The sequence below is a fragment of the Macaca thibetana genome, chromosome 3 (genome assembly GCF_024542745.1).
Source record: "Macaca thibetana thibetana isolate TM-01 chromosome 3, ASM2454274v1, whole genome shotgun sequence".
NCBI lineage: Eukaryota > Metazoa > Chordata > Mammalia > Primates > Cercopithecidae > Macaca > Macaca thibetana.
This window is the reverse complement of record NC_065580.1, coordinates 16,819,346-16,836,457: the sequence shown is the minus strand read 5'-3', so window position 1 is coordinate 16,836,457 and position 17,112 is coordinate 16,819,346. Positions and strand designations below refer to the sequence as shown.

The following is a 17,112-nucleotide window of genomic DNA, read 5'->3' as shown; positions in this document are numbered from 1 at the left end:
AGTGATTTTCAAAGGCTGGAAGCTACAGAACATCATTTGCCTCATATCTATTTCCCAAGGGTACTGAGGAATAAAAAGCAGCAAGGCTAGCAGAAAATGAGGGAATTCTGACGTGGTTTTCTTAGAAGCCTGTTCGTGTATAGGCAGAACTTTCTTTTGAGGCAGTCTCTCTCTCTCTTATTTCTCCTTTCTTTTAAATATATATATATGTGTGTGTGTGTGTGTATGTATCTACATCTATATCTATAAAAATGGATCTACTTTGAGATATAGAATATATAAAATATTATATATATATAAGATATAATATATATCTTAAAGTAACTTTTTTATTTTGAAATAATTAAAGATCCCCATGCAATTGTAAGAACTAGCACAGAGTTCCCATATACCCTTTGCCCAGTTTCTCCTATGGTAACATCGTATAAACCTATAGCACAATCTCACAACCAGAATGCCGGCATTGATGCTGTCGAGATAAAGAACATTTCATTAGCACAAAGATCTCTCCTGCTGCCCTTTAACAGCATGTCCACTTGCTTCTCTCCCTATCCCTCCTCAGCTCTTGGCAACCAATCATCTGTTCGCCATTTCTATAATTGTATCCTTTCAAGAGTGTTCTGTAAAGAGAATTAAACAGTTTGCAATCTTTGGGATTGGTTTTTTCATTCAGCATAGTTCCCTCAAAACCCATCCAAGTTGCGTGTGACAACAGCTTGCTCCATTTTATTGCTGAGTGGTGTTCCAAGTTATGGATGTACCACCTTTTAAAAATCACTCAGTTGCTAAAGAGTGTCTGAGTTGGCTCCAGTTGTGAACTGCTACAAATAGATTAAAATTGCTACTAACACTCATGTATAGGTTTTGGTGTGAACATAAGTTTTTTTTTGTTTTGTTTTGCTTCGAGATGGAGTCTCGCTGTGTCACCCAGGCTGCAGTAAAATGGCACATTCTCAGCCCAGTGCAACCTCTGCCTCCTGGGTTCAAGAGATTCTCCTACCTCAACCTCCTGAGTAGCTGGGATTGCAGGCACGCGCCACCATGCCTGGCTAATTTTTCTGTTTTTAGTAGAGACGAGGTTTCACCATGTTGGTCAGGCTGGTCTCAAACCCCTGACCTCATGATTCGCCTGCCTCGGCTTCCCAAAGTGCTGGGATTACAAGCGTGAGCGACCGTGCCTGGCCATAAGTTTTTATTTCTCTGTAATAAGTGCCAAAGAGTACAGTTGCTGGGTCTTATGGTAGTGCATATTTAGTATTATAATAATCTTCCAAACTGTTTTCCAAAATGCCTGTACCATTTTACACTTCCACCAGCAACATTTGAGTAATCTAATTTATTTGCATCATGGCCAACATCTGATGTTGTCACTATTTTTTTTAAGGCTTTTCTGATTGATGTGTAGTTATAGCTCATTGTGTTTTTAATTTGTATTTCTCTGATGGCTAATGATGTTGAACATCTTTTCATATGTCTATTTACCATCTATATATTTATATTTTTAATTTTGATGAATCTAATTTATCATTCTTTTCCTTATAGATTGTGCTTTTTGATGTCAAGTTTAAGATCTCTTTGCCAAGTCTTAGATTCTGAATATTATCTCCCATTTAAAAAAAATATAGTTTTACCTTTACTTTTAAGTCTGTGATCTATTTTCAGTTAATTTTTACATAACATGTAAGATTTAGGTTGGGGTTCGACCTTTTGCCTGTATATGTCCAGTTGCCCCAACATCTTTGTTGAAAAATCTGTCTTTGTAAAAAATCATTTGGGCATATATGTATGGGACTTCTAATTTTTTTAAATTATCAAACTGCCACTTTTTTCTTCAGTTTTAATTTCTACCTTCTTCTTTGTCATAGCTCAACTGTTTCACCTTTGTTCCCTAAATAAGTTATTTAATTTTCTGTGCTTCAGTTTCCTCATCTGAAAAATCAGGGTAATTATAGCTTCAACCTCATAGTCTGCTGTGAAAACTGAATGAAATAATACATGTAAAATGCTTAGCATAGTGCCTGGCACATAATATACACTCAAATACTCTTAGCTCTTATCATCATTATTAGTAAAATAAAAGGAAAAACTTACTTGGACCCTTTTGGTGTATATGTGTATGTCTATCTTTGTGTGCCAACGAGTCTCGTTATCTTTTTATTTACTGTGTGAGTACCTATCTTGTCTGCTTGAAAATTCTACAGTGTCAGGGACAAATTTTCTGAGTAATAGAATCAGTAGAGAACCAGCAAACCAAAGGGAAGATGAAATATTACTTTAAAAATTTAAGATTGATAAGAGTCTGAGTGAACGAGTTCCCTAGGGATGATGACCTAGCAACATTTGAAACTACAAAGAAAAGGAAACAGCTTGGATGTCAGAAAATGAGACATTGACTGGTATTTAGGGATAATAAGAGTCTGAAGTACCTGGTTTCTAATCTGACTTTTTCTTCCCCCCTCCCAGAACCATCTACGAGCAAAGATTATAAATAATAATTATACGGACACTGACAACCTCATGTTTACAGATATCACAATCTTGGGAATGGACAAACAGCCAGCTAATTTTACCGTCTTACTGAATAATGTCGCCACCTCCAGTCCAAGCGTTGTCTACAATGCTTCCACAAAGGTAAGAGAGCCTTCCATTCTGCAGGGTCTTTTCCAGAGGCCCTGGCTCTGACAGCCGGCCCTACTTTGCTTTTAACCGTGGGCAATCAGACACAACTGACTTGCTGGGAGGTCCAACACATCACAGGGAGGATGCAGGAGAAACATGTGCATGCTAAAGAAGGACCTCTCTGCTTTGTTTGTATCAGGGCTCTGTAGAAGATAGTGGGAGTTGGAACCCTGAGAGAAGGAAGTTCTTCTCTGGGCACACTTAAAATGAGACACTCTGATCCCAGCTGTGACATAGTGAATAGATTGTACAATGGGTATTTACACATTTATCCTCTCATTGAAGGGAGAATCTCTTTGAGAAACAGTTGAAATTTGTCCTTACTGTTTTAGGCTATTTGCATGCCATTAATAAAATGTGAGTGGAGTAACACAAGGAGTAATCCAGTTTTGCTCTTATTGAATGATTCCCTTACATTGTTAGTTGAATATTTCAAGGTCTGGGAAATTCATTATTTCTTAGATCAGCCCCTTTCCATGCTGACAAGACATATAGCATAAGGTAAGAGTTTGATTTTTAGAGTTAGGCAGAATGGGGCTCCAATCTCAGCTCTGAGGGTATTAGGTCTCTCTGTATCTTAGTTTTCTGTTCTGTAAAATGGAGATAGTCATAACATTGACAGCATGGAACTGCTCTCTAGGGTTGATGGAGATCATGCTTATTAAGTGGTTGTCACAGTCTTGGCTTGTGTGAATGCTCCATAAAGTTTAGCTGTTGTTATTATTACTACCTTTATTAAATTGATAAGCATCACACCCAGAGGACAGTAAGCCTGACAATGACAGTCCTGCCTGTGATCTGCACTCATTAGCATGATGAAAACCCTTCCCATCCAACACTTCCACAATGATTCCATGAAGTGAGAAAGCCCAGGAATCAGCCAAGTTCCAAATATCTCATGGCAAAATGGTTTTGGAGGAAGGAATAGATCCCCTTGTCCTGACTTCCAGACTTGCAGCCAAGAACTCTTTCTGGGTGCCTTTCCCTCCCTTCCTTTGTCACTGTGACTGTCTCTTTCCCCAGGTGGTAACCATCACTGATCTCCAAGGACTGGTACTGGGACAAGAATTCTCTATTAGGTGGAATCTTCCTGTCAGTGACCTGGAGAAGTTCAACTGCTACCCTGACGATCCAACAGCCTCTGAGGAGAGTTGTCGGCAGCGGGGGTGTCTTTGGGAGGTAAATGACCAGAAACAGATTAGGAAGTTGTAAAAACTGTCCCACAGGTAATTAGGTACCTAGAAAACACTCTTCCAATGTCTGTGGCTTGAAGAAAACCAGGACACTGTGCAACATGCCTTTTGCCAACTCTACATGATAGGTCATCAATATTTTCCCCAGATATCCCAGATCAGAAGAAGTTTATTGCCATTTTCATTGCCACTCCAACCATATCATTAAAAACCCAATTTTAAACATAATAATATACATTGGGTATGCATTTTGCATTGCATATTTTAACCGATCTTGTTTTGTCTGTTGCAGAACACAAGCAAGAAGCAAAAGGTCAGGCTGTTCCTCTCTATTTGAGCAATAGGGAAAATGGAAACTAGAAAGAACAAGTGATTTCCTCTAGATTACATGGGAGGCAATAAGGACCCGGGGAGTAGAACCCTGCCTGCCTGGAGGCTTCTGTCTCTAGATCAAACTTTCTGCTGCTCTGTCACTGTTCACTCATTATAGGTCAATGTGTGTGTTTAAAAAATGGATGTGTGCATTTGCTAGGGCTACCATAACAGAGTACCACAAACTGAGTGGCATAGAACGACAGGAATCTATTTGCTCAAAATTCTGGAGTCTAGAAGTGGGATCATGGTGTCAGTGGAGCTGGTTCCTTCTGAGGACTTTGAGGGTATTTCTTCGCTTGTAGATGCATCACCCCGTTCTCTGTCTTCATAGTCACATGTGTACATGTCTATCTCTGTGTCCAAATTTTCCTTATTAATAAAGATGCCAGTAATACCGGATCAGGGCCTGTCCCAATGACCTCATCTTAATTTGTTCATGGCAGAAACCCTACTTCCAAATAGTCACATTTACAGGTATCAGGGTTAGGACTTAACATCTATTTTGGGGGACATAATTCAATCCATAACCATGGACATGGTATCAGAGACTTAGTCTGTGTTAACCAACTTCTTCAGGAATGACAGCCTCAGTGTTGTATCAGAGGCTGAGCAAGACTTTCTCCTGTTGTTGCAGGACACATCTACTCCTGGAGTGCCCACCTGTTACTATGACACCATCCCTAATTATGCTGCTAGTGACATTCAGTATCTGAGCACCAGCATCACTGCAGACCTTTCCTTCCTGATGGCCTCTGAGTCAGCTGCTGCTGCTGCTGCTGCTGCCTCTGATTCTCTCTCTGCACAGATCAGCTTCCTCCGCCTGAATGTGATCTATCACACAGCAACCATGCTGCAGGTCAAGGTAAGGCCCATGTTACAGATTCTGGTTCTCAATATGGAGTTTTAACTTATGGTTCTGTATGGATAGAAGTCATTGAAACAATTAAAACATTTTTTTTTTTCTTTTCAAGACAGGGCTGGAGTGCAGGGGCACAATCTGTAACCTCCACCTCCCTGGCTCAAGCCATCTTCCCACCTCAGCCTCCCAAGTAGCCAGGACTATAGGTGTGAGCCTACACACCTGACTAATTTTTGTAGAGACAAGATTTTGCCATGTTTCCCAGGCTGTTCTCAAATGTCTGACCTCAAGCAATTCACCTCCCTCCACCTCCCACTGTGCTGGGGTTACAGGCATGAGCCACTGTGCCTGGCTGAAACAGCCTTTTATCCAAATCCCTCATATTACAGATGAGGAAACTAAGGCCTGTAGAGAGGTAAAGGTCATAAAGTAGACGGTAGAGCCAGGATGTGACCTTAGATCTATGAGAACCGTGAATTCCCTATAATGATGAGTATTCTAGGTCACAAACATCATCAAAGAATCATCCTTTAGCCCTGAGAAAAATGCATCTGCTTTGTGGCAAACTCATATGAGAGGCATTAACTTAATTGCACTATTAGAATTATTTTCTCTAGCAGTAGTTCTCAAATTGCAGCATGCATCAGAATCACCTTCAAATCATTTTAAAACCCAGATTTCTGGCCCTCACCCCTAGGGTTTCCAATTCAGTAGACCTAGGCTGGGGCCTAGCCTGAGAATTTGAATTTCTTTTTCTTCTTATTGTTTTTTTGAAATGGAGTTTCACTCTTGTTGCCCAGGCTGGAGTATAGTGGCACAATCTCGGCTCATTGCAACCTCTGCCTCCCAGGTTCAAGCGATTCTCCTGCTTCAGCCTCCCAAGTAGCTGGGATTACAGGCACCCGCATCTACGCCCAGCTAATTTTTTGTGTTTTTGGTAGAAATGGGGTTTCACAATGTTGGCCAGGCTGGTCTCGAACTCCTGACCTCAGGTGATCCACCCGCCTTGGCCTCCCAAAGTGCCAGGATTACAGGCATGAGCCACCATGCCTGGCCTCGAGAATCTGTATTTCTAACAAGCTCCCAGGTGAGGCTGGTGCTGCAGGTCAAGAGACCAAACTTTGAGCCCTACTGCTATGCGCACTTAAAAAATATGTCTACTGGAAATACAGTGTGAACCACACATATTTTCCAGTAGACACATTTTTAAATGTATATTTGAAAAGTGAAATTAATTTTAATAATATTTTATTTAACCAATGTGCAGGTGTGATCTACCTGTGTGTGATTGTGAGGTCAGGAGATCAAGACCATCCTGGCCAACATGGTGAAACCCTGTCTCTACTAAAACACAAAAAATTAGCCAGGTGTGGTGGTGCGCGCCTGTAGTTCTAGCTACGCAGGAGGCTGAAGCAGGGGAATCACTTGAACGGAGGAGGTGGAGATTGCAGTGAGCCGAGGTCGCACCACTGCACTCCAGCCTGGCGACAGAGTGAGAATCCATCTAAAAATAATAATAATAAAAAGAAAGAAAGAAAGAAAGAAAGAAAACCTTCACCTAACCACAAATTTGGGGCTAATAATATGAGGAAGAGGATAGTCACTCATAATGGTGATACTCCTTGTCCTTGCATAACATTTTTCATTCCTTTTATTCTTCCCACATGTCAGTCCTGTTAGGTAAGTAGGAACAAGGGGTGGATACAGAAAAGAAACTTTAGGAATGGGAAAGCTGTGCAACATCTGGAAGCTCAACCAGTAAGGAGATCTCAGAGTCCACATGAAAACTCAATTCTCTAATTCCTAACATGCATACACACATACAAATTTACACAGTTCTATGCACATACATGTCTGCATGCCACGCACTTACAAACATATACACACACATTCTATTTATGAAATTCTATCCCCTTCTATCACAAGTTCTTTAGAGGAAGAGCCCTCTTTGGCTTTGAATGGGTTTTACTGAGGCATTTTTGAACTTCAGCATCTGTATGGGGCACAGTGGGCAGGTAGGCCTCACACCCATTTGCTTGGGGATGTTTGATGCCTACTGATATGGTACAAACTGGTCAAAAACGTGGAAACTGAATTATATGGGGTGGCATGAGGGGTTTTAGGTATGAGACCCTACCAGAAAGTTTTCTTCTCTCTTCTTGCCAGATCTATGACCCCAGTAATAAAAGGTATGAGGTTCCAGTATCACTGAACACCCCTCCCCAACCAGTTGGTGACCCTGAAAACCGTTTGTATGATGTCAGGATTCAGAACCATCCTTTTGGAATCCAGATCCAACGCAAAAACTCCAGCACTGTGATGTAAGCACTATTTATTTGGTTCTAATTAGAGTAGTTCTAGATTTAATTACAGTGGTTGCAGTTAATTCAAGTGAAATATTAATCTCAGAGACGCTATGGAAATATGTGTGCATTTGTTAGAGTATATCTATGTTTCCCATGCTTTAATGGGTAATTTGTTTTTGGTTAGTCGTTAACAAAGATAATCAAAGTTTAAAGAAATGAAGTATTGTTTGATTTCAGAGAAAGAAAAATACATGTTCTACTTATTGTTCTTAAGTAAAACAGAAAACTCTATTTAATAAGTACAGTAGATAACCTAAGATACAAATGAGTTCCATATTATGTCTCATTAAGAAATAATAAGAGGCAAGAAAGAGGGGCAAATGTTTAAAAGGAGAAAGAAATAACTTCATGTAATGTTTGCTTCTGTGGACACAGAAGCCTTCAAGCCTTTTCACAATGTTAAGCATAAAAGGAATTGTCATCTCCCATCTCTTGTCCTGCTGCTGAATAGAATGAAGTGAAGCTCTGGATTTTGCCTGGGGCAAGGTTCCCTGTCCCAGTAGAAGCTGTCACCTGTGTGTGCACCTTTGCCTTCCTGTGTATGTCTTTTCTCTTTGGCTATGCGAGTGATTTCCTCTCTGTTGCCCTCTTTGGTAAGAAGTCCTTTGACTAACTCAAGAGACATTGTTCTAAGAGTTTCACATTTTTCTGTTGGAAAGTTTGCTTTAACCCTATTTGTTTATTTATATATTTACTCAAGCCAATAAGCCAGGCACTGAGAACTTGAAATAAATAGAAGAATGAGTCATGGCCCTTGCTCTCAAGGACCCAGAAAAGGAGATCTCAGTCTGACAAACCACAGAACAGAAATGTGATCATGGAACTTTGGTCCTGAGTCAGGGCCATTGTTATGACCTCTGGGTCATGTCACAGTATTTGAACCTGTAATAATTAAGGAGGCTTTGGAATCAACTAGACATTCCAAACACATTCCAAGTAGCTCTGGCCAGTGGTCTCCAGCTCAGCGTGGTCTGCTTTTGTGTTGCAGTTGGGATTCTCAACTCCCTGGCTTCACCTTCAATGACATGTTTCTCTCCATTTCTACGCGTCTGCCCTCTCAGTACATCTATGGCTTTGGGGAAACTGAGCACACGACTTTCAGAAGAAACATGACCTGGAACACATGGGGGATGTTTGCTCGCGATGAGCCACCTGCGGTAGGGACAATGGAATAAGTTTAGCAATCAGTTTCTCTCAATGTAAATCTCTTTTAATCCTTATGCTTATATATGATACCTTACTCATCAACTTCATCTTATATTCTGCTCTCAGTTGTAACAGGCCATATGTCACATTCTTTTGTCCTGAAAAGGCATATATATATATATATATATTTCCCTCTGTCAATTATGGATTTTATTTATCTCACAAACTTTTACTTAATATATTCTATGTGTCAGGCACATTGCTAAGTGCTTAGCTATAGATTTAATAAGACACTCTCTTTGCTCTCCAGAGGCTTATAGGCTAGTGAGAGAAATAGAAGTGTAAATAGTGATAGCACAGTGGAATCACTGGGTTATGTAACAATATATCATTGAATTAAATAATAGTAAATGAGGAAGGCATGAAGTGGGGAAGACACAGCTTTTAACTTGGAGTAGAAGGGAGGGTCAAGGAAGGCCCAACAAAGGACATGACATTGAGCTGAATCTTTAATGATGAGTAAGAGTTTTCTGTTTGGGTTATGGTATGAAAACAATATCTTGAACTTTCTTTTTGTTTATTACCCTCGTGACTCCCAGTACAAGAAGAATTCCTATGGTGTCCACCCTTACTACATGGCACTGGAGGAGGATGGTAGTGCCCATGGAGTGCTCCTGCTAAATAGCAATGCCATGGGTAAGGCAGAGGCACAGCTCCCGTGCACCACCAGAAACAGCTATAACCACTCTATTTTGACCTGGATTATCAATAGAAATAGAGGCATTCAGGGGGCAAGGGAAATGGAACAAATAAACTGACTTTCCATTTATTCATCTATTTATTCAAGATTTATTAAGAACTCTGGATCAGGTGTTAAGCGTGGAATTTTGACCAATTATGGCTCCTACTCTGGCATAGTGTATTTTACTGTGAAACTTTGGCTCCTATTCACGGAGTAATAAAAGCAGTTGAGGTTGCATATTACATTTGTGGTACCTGCAAATACACCTCTGATTCTAATGAATGAGAGATTTTCTAGAGAAGGCAGGTATCAAAGAGAGAGTGTGAAGAAAGCAAATTTTAGAGCAGGTTTTCTATCTGGGTGATTTACACCTCCAAGGATGTGCCTCATGTATGTTGTTTTTCTTACAGATGTGACATTACAGCCCACCCCTGCCCTGACATACCGCACCACCGGAGGAATTTTGGACTTCTACATTGTTTTGGGGCCAACCCCTGAACTTGTAACTCAGCAATACACCGAGGTTAGAAGCCATTCTGTCCATCAATATATTGTCAAATATTTACTGGCTATTACCACATTATTAACACTGAGATAAGGCAGTTTTTTCTTTTGACCCTTGAGTGTCACTACTAGATTATTACTGCCTTTGCTGAAATCATATTTTAGTATTATGGTTCTATAAGGCCACATTAATATCCCATGTGTCCCTCACTTGCTAAACAGCCTATCTAAGAATTGCTAATCAGTAATAACCAGCAAATCTCAGGTTTCCTAGAATGAAAATTCTGGAATATAAAAAAACTCCAATTACAATGTTTCTATCATTCTGCATGTCCGTAGTTGCTCCACATTTATTGTACTTTCTTATCTTTCTTGGGTGAGGCCTCTTACACAGTACTTAGCAGAAACACTCAAGTTGATTCAAGTATAAGTCAACTACCTTTTTTCTTCCCTAAGAAGTCCATCTGGATGCATTTTTCTTTTTATTCTAGTTGATCGGTCGGCCAGCAATGATTCCATACTGGGCCTTGGGATTCCAGTTGAGTCGCTATGGATACGAGAATGATGCTGAAATCTCCAGTTTGTATGATGCAATGGTGGCAGCCCAGATTCCCTATGTATGAAACCCTCACTCAGCCCGAGGTGTAATCAGTTACAGGAATTTGCGGCTAATTTTTTATTAGAAGTGCTATGATGTTCTTATCAAAGATAACTTGATATATCCAGGCTGAATTTTTTTCTTTGTATATAGTATAATACTATATACTTATCAAACAGAAATTAGAAAATAGGAAAATTACAGGATGAAAAAAATCCATTGATATACCTTACCAAAGTAATCAACGTTAATAACATGCTGGTTTATTCTTTTCCAAATTTTGGCTTATGCACAAGTCTCTGTTTTACCAAACAAGTTTCACCTGGGGTCATATGGCAATGCAGGTGATTATCCCTTTGGGCTAAAAAGAAGCAACTTCTTCTTCTTTTTTTTTTTTTTACTAAATATTAACCACTTTAGTTATTATTCAATTATCATGGTTTGAGCAAGTTTCATGTGCAGAAACCTGGGTTGGTACTGCATAGAGAAATCTAGACATTCAAGAAAGCTATAAAATAATGTAGTTCTTGTATGTTGGTGTAAGGAAGGGGCTCAGTTTCCATTCTACATATGGCTAGCCAGTTTTCCCAGCAACATTTATTGAATAGGGAGTCCTTTCCCCATTGCTTGTTTTTGTCAGTTTTGTAGAAGATCAGATAGTTGTAGGTGTATGGTCTTGTTTCTGGGTTCTCTATTATTTGCCATTGGTTTATGTGTCTGTTCTTGTACCAGTACCATGGTGTTTTGATTACTGTAGCCCTGTAGCATAGTTTGAAGTGGGATTGTCTGATGTCTCCAGCTTTGTTCTTTTTGCTTAGGATTTCCTTGGCTATTCGGGCTCATTTTTGGTTACATATATGAATTTTAAAATAATTTTCTCTAGTTCTGTGAAGAATGTCAACGGTAGTTTAATGGGAATAGAATTGAATCTATAAATTGCTCTGGGCAGTATGGTCATTTTAACGATACCGATTCTTCCTATCTATGAGCATGTTTTTCCATTTGTTTGTGTCATCTCTGATTTCTTTGAACAGTGGTTTGTAGTTCTCCTTGTAGAGATCTTTCAACTCCCTGGTTAGCTGTATTCCTAGGTATTTTATTTGTGGCAATTAGGAATGGGAGTTCATTTGTGGTTTGGCTCTAGGCTTTACTGTTGGTGGTGCATAGAAATGGTAGAGTTTTTTGTACATTGATTTTGTATCCTGAGACTTTGCTGAAGTTGCTTATCAGCTTAAGAAAGTTTTGGGCTGAGATGATGGAGTTTTATATATAGGATCTTGTCTATATGACAAGATCTAGTATCTAGATACAAGATCATGTCATCTGCAAATATGAATAGCTTGACTTCCTCTTTTCCTATCTGAATGCCCTTTGTTTTTTTTTCTCTCTGTCTCTGTTTTTTTTTTTTTTTTTTTTTTTTTTGAAACAGAGTCTCCCTCTGCTGCCTAGGCTGGAGTGCCGTGGTGCAATCTCGGCTCACTGCAACCTCCGCCTCCTGGGTTCAAGTGATTCTCCTGCCTCAGCCTCCTGAGTAGCTGGGACTACAGGCACAGGCCACCACGCTCAGCTAATTTTTTTAAAAAAATATTTTTAGTAGAGACGGGGTTTCACCATGTTGGCCAGGCTGGTCTCGAACTCCTGACCTCAGGTGATCCACCTGCCTCAGCCTCCCAAAGTGCTTGGGATTACAGGCATGAGCCACCGTGCCTGACCCTTTTATTTATTTCTCTTGCCTGATTGCCCTGGTCAGAACTTCCAATACTACACTGAATAGGAGTGGTGAGAGAGAAAACCTTGTCTTGTGCTGGTTTTCAAGGGGAATGCTTTCAGCTTTTGCTCATTCAGTATGATATTGGCTGTGGGTTTGTCATCTATGGCTCTTATTATTATGAGATATGTTCCTTTAGTACCTAGTTTATTGAGAGTTTTCAATCAGCCATATTTACTGTAGAAAAAAACCCAGATATACAATCCTGTTTGTTTCCTAGGAAAGTCCCAGTTTCTACCCTTGAACATTTCAATTAGAACTTTGTTTGATAGACTGAGTTTGAGATTTGAAGAGTAGGAAAGACATGAATTGAGGAAAGGAAAGGGGATAGAGTTCCAACTGGGGAAACAGAAGGAGAAGGATGGGCACAGGTGAACTGCATGCAGGCATCAGAAAGCAATTTCAATTTGCATAACTGAAAAGTCAGCAGAGGGAAGTAATGAGATGAGGAATGAAGAGGGGCCTGGACTGGGGCAGGCAGGTAGCAGGACCAGGGGCCTGGCAGAGCAGTTAGTGTGACCTGCAGGGCACCTTCTGCAGGGTTCCAAGCACCTTGCTGCTTCTTTCTGCAGGACGTCCAGCATGTAGACATCGATTACATGAACCGGAAGCTGGATTTCACCCTCAGTGCCAACTTTCAAAACCTCAGTCTTCTGATTGAGCAAATGAAGAAAAATGGCATGAGATTTATTCTCATTTTGGTAGGTATTGAGACAGATTAGATCCTACTTTATGTTTCCATATTCATGGTTTAAAAATAGCACCATTGTGGGAAACTGGATGAAGGGTACAAGAAATGTTCCTGTACTCTGTACTTTTTTTTTGTTTTGCAACTTCTTGTGGTGAATCTATAATTATTATTTTTAATTTAAAAGCAAACGAAAGAAAGAAATGAAAAGGGGCTTTTAAAATATGATACATTATAATGTTTATTTTCCATAACTGTCACTGGAATATAATTATTGTTCTCTTGGTAGAGTTAGAACAACTGTGGGCTGAAGCACTGAAGATAGAATAAAAAAAGGGGCATCTCACTGTTTCAGGCTATGTCTCAGGAAAAATAGCTGTATCTTAGTCTCATCTTTACCTCAGGGGGTTCAAAAATCTCTTACGTTTATCATCACTCAGAAATGGTAAGGCTCAGGTGACATTTCTTCTTGAACTTACATTTGAGTTAAGATCCAGAATACCAATTTATTATATTACTAGGAAGCTGCGTCTTGATAAATGCAGAGGTAATTACCTACAAATGATTCTCCCTTCTAGCTTCCAAAAAATTACAGCATTATTTGGTGACTTTTGTTCACTTACTAATTCATGTATTTATTGAACACAATATTTGAAAATCACTCTTCTACAAGTTGTGTGTGCATGTGTGAGGGTGCATGCATAGTCTAAATTAGCAAGACAGTGCCCTTTTTCTTACAAAGTTTTTATTCTAATGGAGGGAGAGAGCCAATACACATTTGAAAAGATAATTTCAGACAGTAGTGATTTATATGACAATTGTGAAACAGCATAATATTATAGAGAATAATTGGGGCAGGTATGGGATGGAGTGAACAGGGGAAGCTACTTTAGATAGACACATTGGGACACAGAGGGCAATAAAGAAGTTTCATGTTTTTGAGGAATATTGCTATTATACTCTGGAAACACAATAAATTGGCTCTCTCTGCTTGAAGATTAAGTCTTATTAACCTGGTTTATCTCCAGGACTTGTTTCCAAACACTAGCAAAAGTTTTTCTCAAGAATTGTGTGGAGAAACACCAATACATTCTTTTACTTCTCAACTCTCTTTGTAAAAATAGATTTCTATGTCATTGGAAAAAAAATCACTTATGTCATATTTAAATTCCTATAGGGGTTTTTAACATCTTATTTATTTGTTTATTTAAATAATTCAGGGTTAAAGTTTTTTTAACTTTTATTTTAGATTCAGTATGTACATATATAGGTTTGTTGCAAATGTGTATTATGTAATGCTGAGGTTTGGAGTATGTATTAGTCTGTTTTCATGCTGCCAATAAAGACATACCTGAGACTGGGCAATTTACAAAGGAAAGATGTTTAATGGACTCACAGTTCCACATGGCTGGAGAGGTCTCACAATCATGGCAGAAGTTGAAAGGCATGTCTCTCATGGTGGCAGACAAGAGAAGAGAGTTTGTGCAGGGAAACTCCCCTTTTTAAAACCATCAGATGTCGTGAGACTTATTCACTGTCATGAGAACAGCAGGGAAGGACCTGCCCCCATGATTCAATTACCTCCTACCAGGTCCCTCTTACAACACATGAGAATTCAACATGAAATTTAGGTAGGGACAGACCCAAACCATATCAGAGTATGATGGAACCCATCACCCAGATAGTGAACATTGTACCAAACAGGTAGTTTATCAACCCTTGTCCCACTCCCTCCCTCTCCTCTCTTGTAGTTTCTGGTGTCTCTTATTCCCACCTTTATGCCTATGTGTACACAATACTTAGCTCTCACTTATAAGTGAGAACATGTGGTATTTGCATTTCTGTTCCTGCATTAATTCACATAGAATAATGGCCTACAGCTATATCCATGCTGCTGCAAATAACATAATTTCATTCTTTTTAAATTATGGCTGTGTACTATTCCATGATATATATTTACCATATTTTCTTTATCCAATCTACCATTGATGGGCTCCTGGGTTAACTTCATGTCTCTGCTCTTGTGAATAATGCTGTGATAAACATACAAGTACATATGTTTTTTGAGCGATTAATTTATTTTCCTTAGGGTATATACCTAGTACTGGGGTTGCTGGGTGGTATGTTAGATCAATTCTTAGTCATTTGAGAAATCTCCAAATTGCTTTCCACTGTGGATGAACTAATTTACATTCCCACCAACAGTGTGTTAAGTGTTCTCTTTTCTCCACAGCCCCACCAACATCTATTTTTTGACTTTTCAACAAAAGCCATTCTGACTCAAGTGAGATGGTATCTCATTGTGGTTTGATTTGCATTTCTGTATTAGTTATGCTCAGCATTTTTTCATATGTTTGTTAGCCACTTGTATGTTTTCTTTTGAGAAGTGTCTGTTCATGTCCTTTGCCTACTTTTTAATGGGATTGTTTGTTTTTGACTTGTTGATTTAAGTTCCATATATATTCTGGATTTTAGGCCTTTGTCAGAATCATAACTTGCTAATATTTCCTCCCATTTGGTAGGTTACCTCGTTACTCTGTTGACAGTTTCTCTTGCTGTGCAGAAGCTGTTTATTTTAATTAGATCCATTGTCAATTTTTGTTTTCATTGCAATTGCTTTTGAGGACTTAGTCATAAATTATTTGCTAAGGCCAATGTCAAGAAGAACATTTCCTAGATTTTCTTCTAGGATTTTTGTAGTTTGAGGTCTTACATTTAAGTCTTTAATCTATCTTGAGTTAATTTTTGTATACAGTGAAAGGTAGGAGTCCAATACCATTCTTTTGCATATGGTGAGCCAGTTATCCCAGCACCATTTATTAATAAAATATTCTTTCCTTCTTACTCATTTTTGTCAAATTTTCTGAAGATCAGATAATAATTGTAGGTGTTTGATAGTATACTTTGAGGTTGGGTAATGTGATATCTCTAGCTTTGTTCTTCTTGCTTAGAATTGCTTTGGCTCTTCAGGCTCTTTTTTGGTTCCATGTGAATGTTAGAATAGTTTTTCTAATTATGCAAAAAATGACATTTGTAGTTTAATAGATATAGCATTGAATCTATGAATTGCTTTGGGAAGTGTGGCCTTTTTACTGATATTAATTCTTCCAGTCCGTGAGCATGAAATGTTTTTTTATTTGTTTGTGTCATCTCTGATTTCCTTCAACAGTATTTTGCACTTCTTGTAAAGATCTTTCACCTGCTTGGTTAGATGTATTCCTCGGTATTTTATCCTTTCTGTTGTTGTTGTAAATGGGATTGCATTCTTGATGAACTATAAAACATTCTTGTTTTTATAGTTCTTCTAGGTGTGAAGCTGGATCGTTAATTTGAGGTCTTTCTAACTTGAGATTTCTAATTTGAGATTTCTCAGCTTGAACATTATTGATGTTTTATATATATATATATATAGAAATGCTACAATTTTTGTACATTAATTTTGTTTCTTGAATTACAAAAACTACTAATTTTTGTACATTAATTTTGTTTCTTGAAACTTTACTGAAGCTGTTTATCAGTTCTAGGAGCCTGTTGGCAAAGTGTTTAGGGTTTTCTAGATATGGAATGATGTCGTCTGTGTAGAGAGACAGTTTGACTTCTTCTTTTCTTATGTGGATGCGTTTTATTTTTTTTCTCTTGCCTGATTGCTCTGGCAAGGACTTTCAGTACTATGTTAAATAGGAGTGATGAAAGGGGGCATCCTTGTCATGTTCCAGTCCTCAAGAAGAATGCCTCCAGCTTTTTCCCATTCAGTATGATGTTGGCTGTGGGTTTGTCAGAGATAGCTCTTATTTTGAGGTACTTCCCTTTGATGCCTAATTTCTTGAGGGTTTTATCATGAAGGAATGTTGGATTTTATCAAAAGCTCTTTCTACATCTATTGAAGCTATCATATGGCTTTTGTTTTTAATTCTGTTTATATGGTGAATCACATTTATTGATTTGCCTATGTTGACCCAACCTTGCATCCCAGTGTTATGGGGAAAAGCCTACTTGAACATGGTCAGTTAACTTTTTGATGTGCTCCTGGGTTTCATTTGTTAATCTTTTGTTGAGAATTTTTGCATCTGTGTTCATCGGGGATATCAGCCTGAAGTTTTCTTTTTTTATTGTCTCTGGCAGATACTGGTATCAGGATGATGCTGGTTTTGTAGAATCACTTAGGGAGGCATCCCTCCTCAAGTTTTTGGAATT

At 38.8% G+C, this 17,112-nt stretch overlaps 1 protein-coding gene across 1 annotated transcript in view; it reads left to right on the top strand.

The window, feature by feature from the left end:
• MGAM (maltase-glucoamylase) overlaps positions 1-17,112 on the top strand; it is a 273,176-nt gene that overhangs the window by 209,868 nt on the left and 46,196 nt on the right. The window contains exons 23-31 of the mRNA XM_050782224.1: positions 2,464-2,631; positions 3,703-3,858; positions 4,882-5,109; positions 7,273-7,427; positions 8,461-8,629; positions 9,218-9,314; positions 9,771-9,883; positions 10,356-10,481; positions 12,803-12,931. Of these exons, the coding sequence (XP_050638181.1) occupies positions 2,464-2,631; positions 3,703-3,858; positions 4,882-5,109; positions 7,273-7,427; positions 8,461-8,629; positions 9,218-9,314; positions 9,771-9,883; positions 10,356-10,481; positions 12,803-12,931 (1,341 nt within the window). The remainder of the gene's footprint in view (positions 1-2,463; positions 2,632-3,702; positions 3,859-4,881; positions 5,110-7,272; positions 7,428-8,460; positions 8,630-9,217; positions 9,315-9,770; positions 9,884-10,355; positions 10,482-12,802; positions 12,932-17,112) is intronic.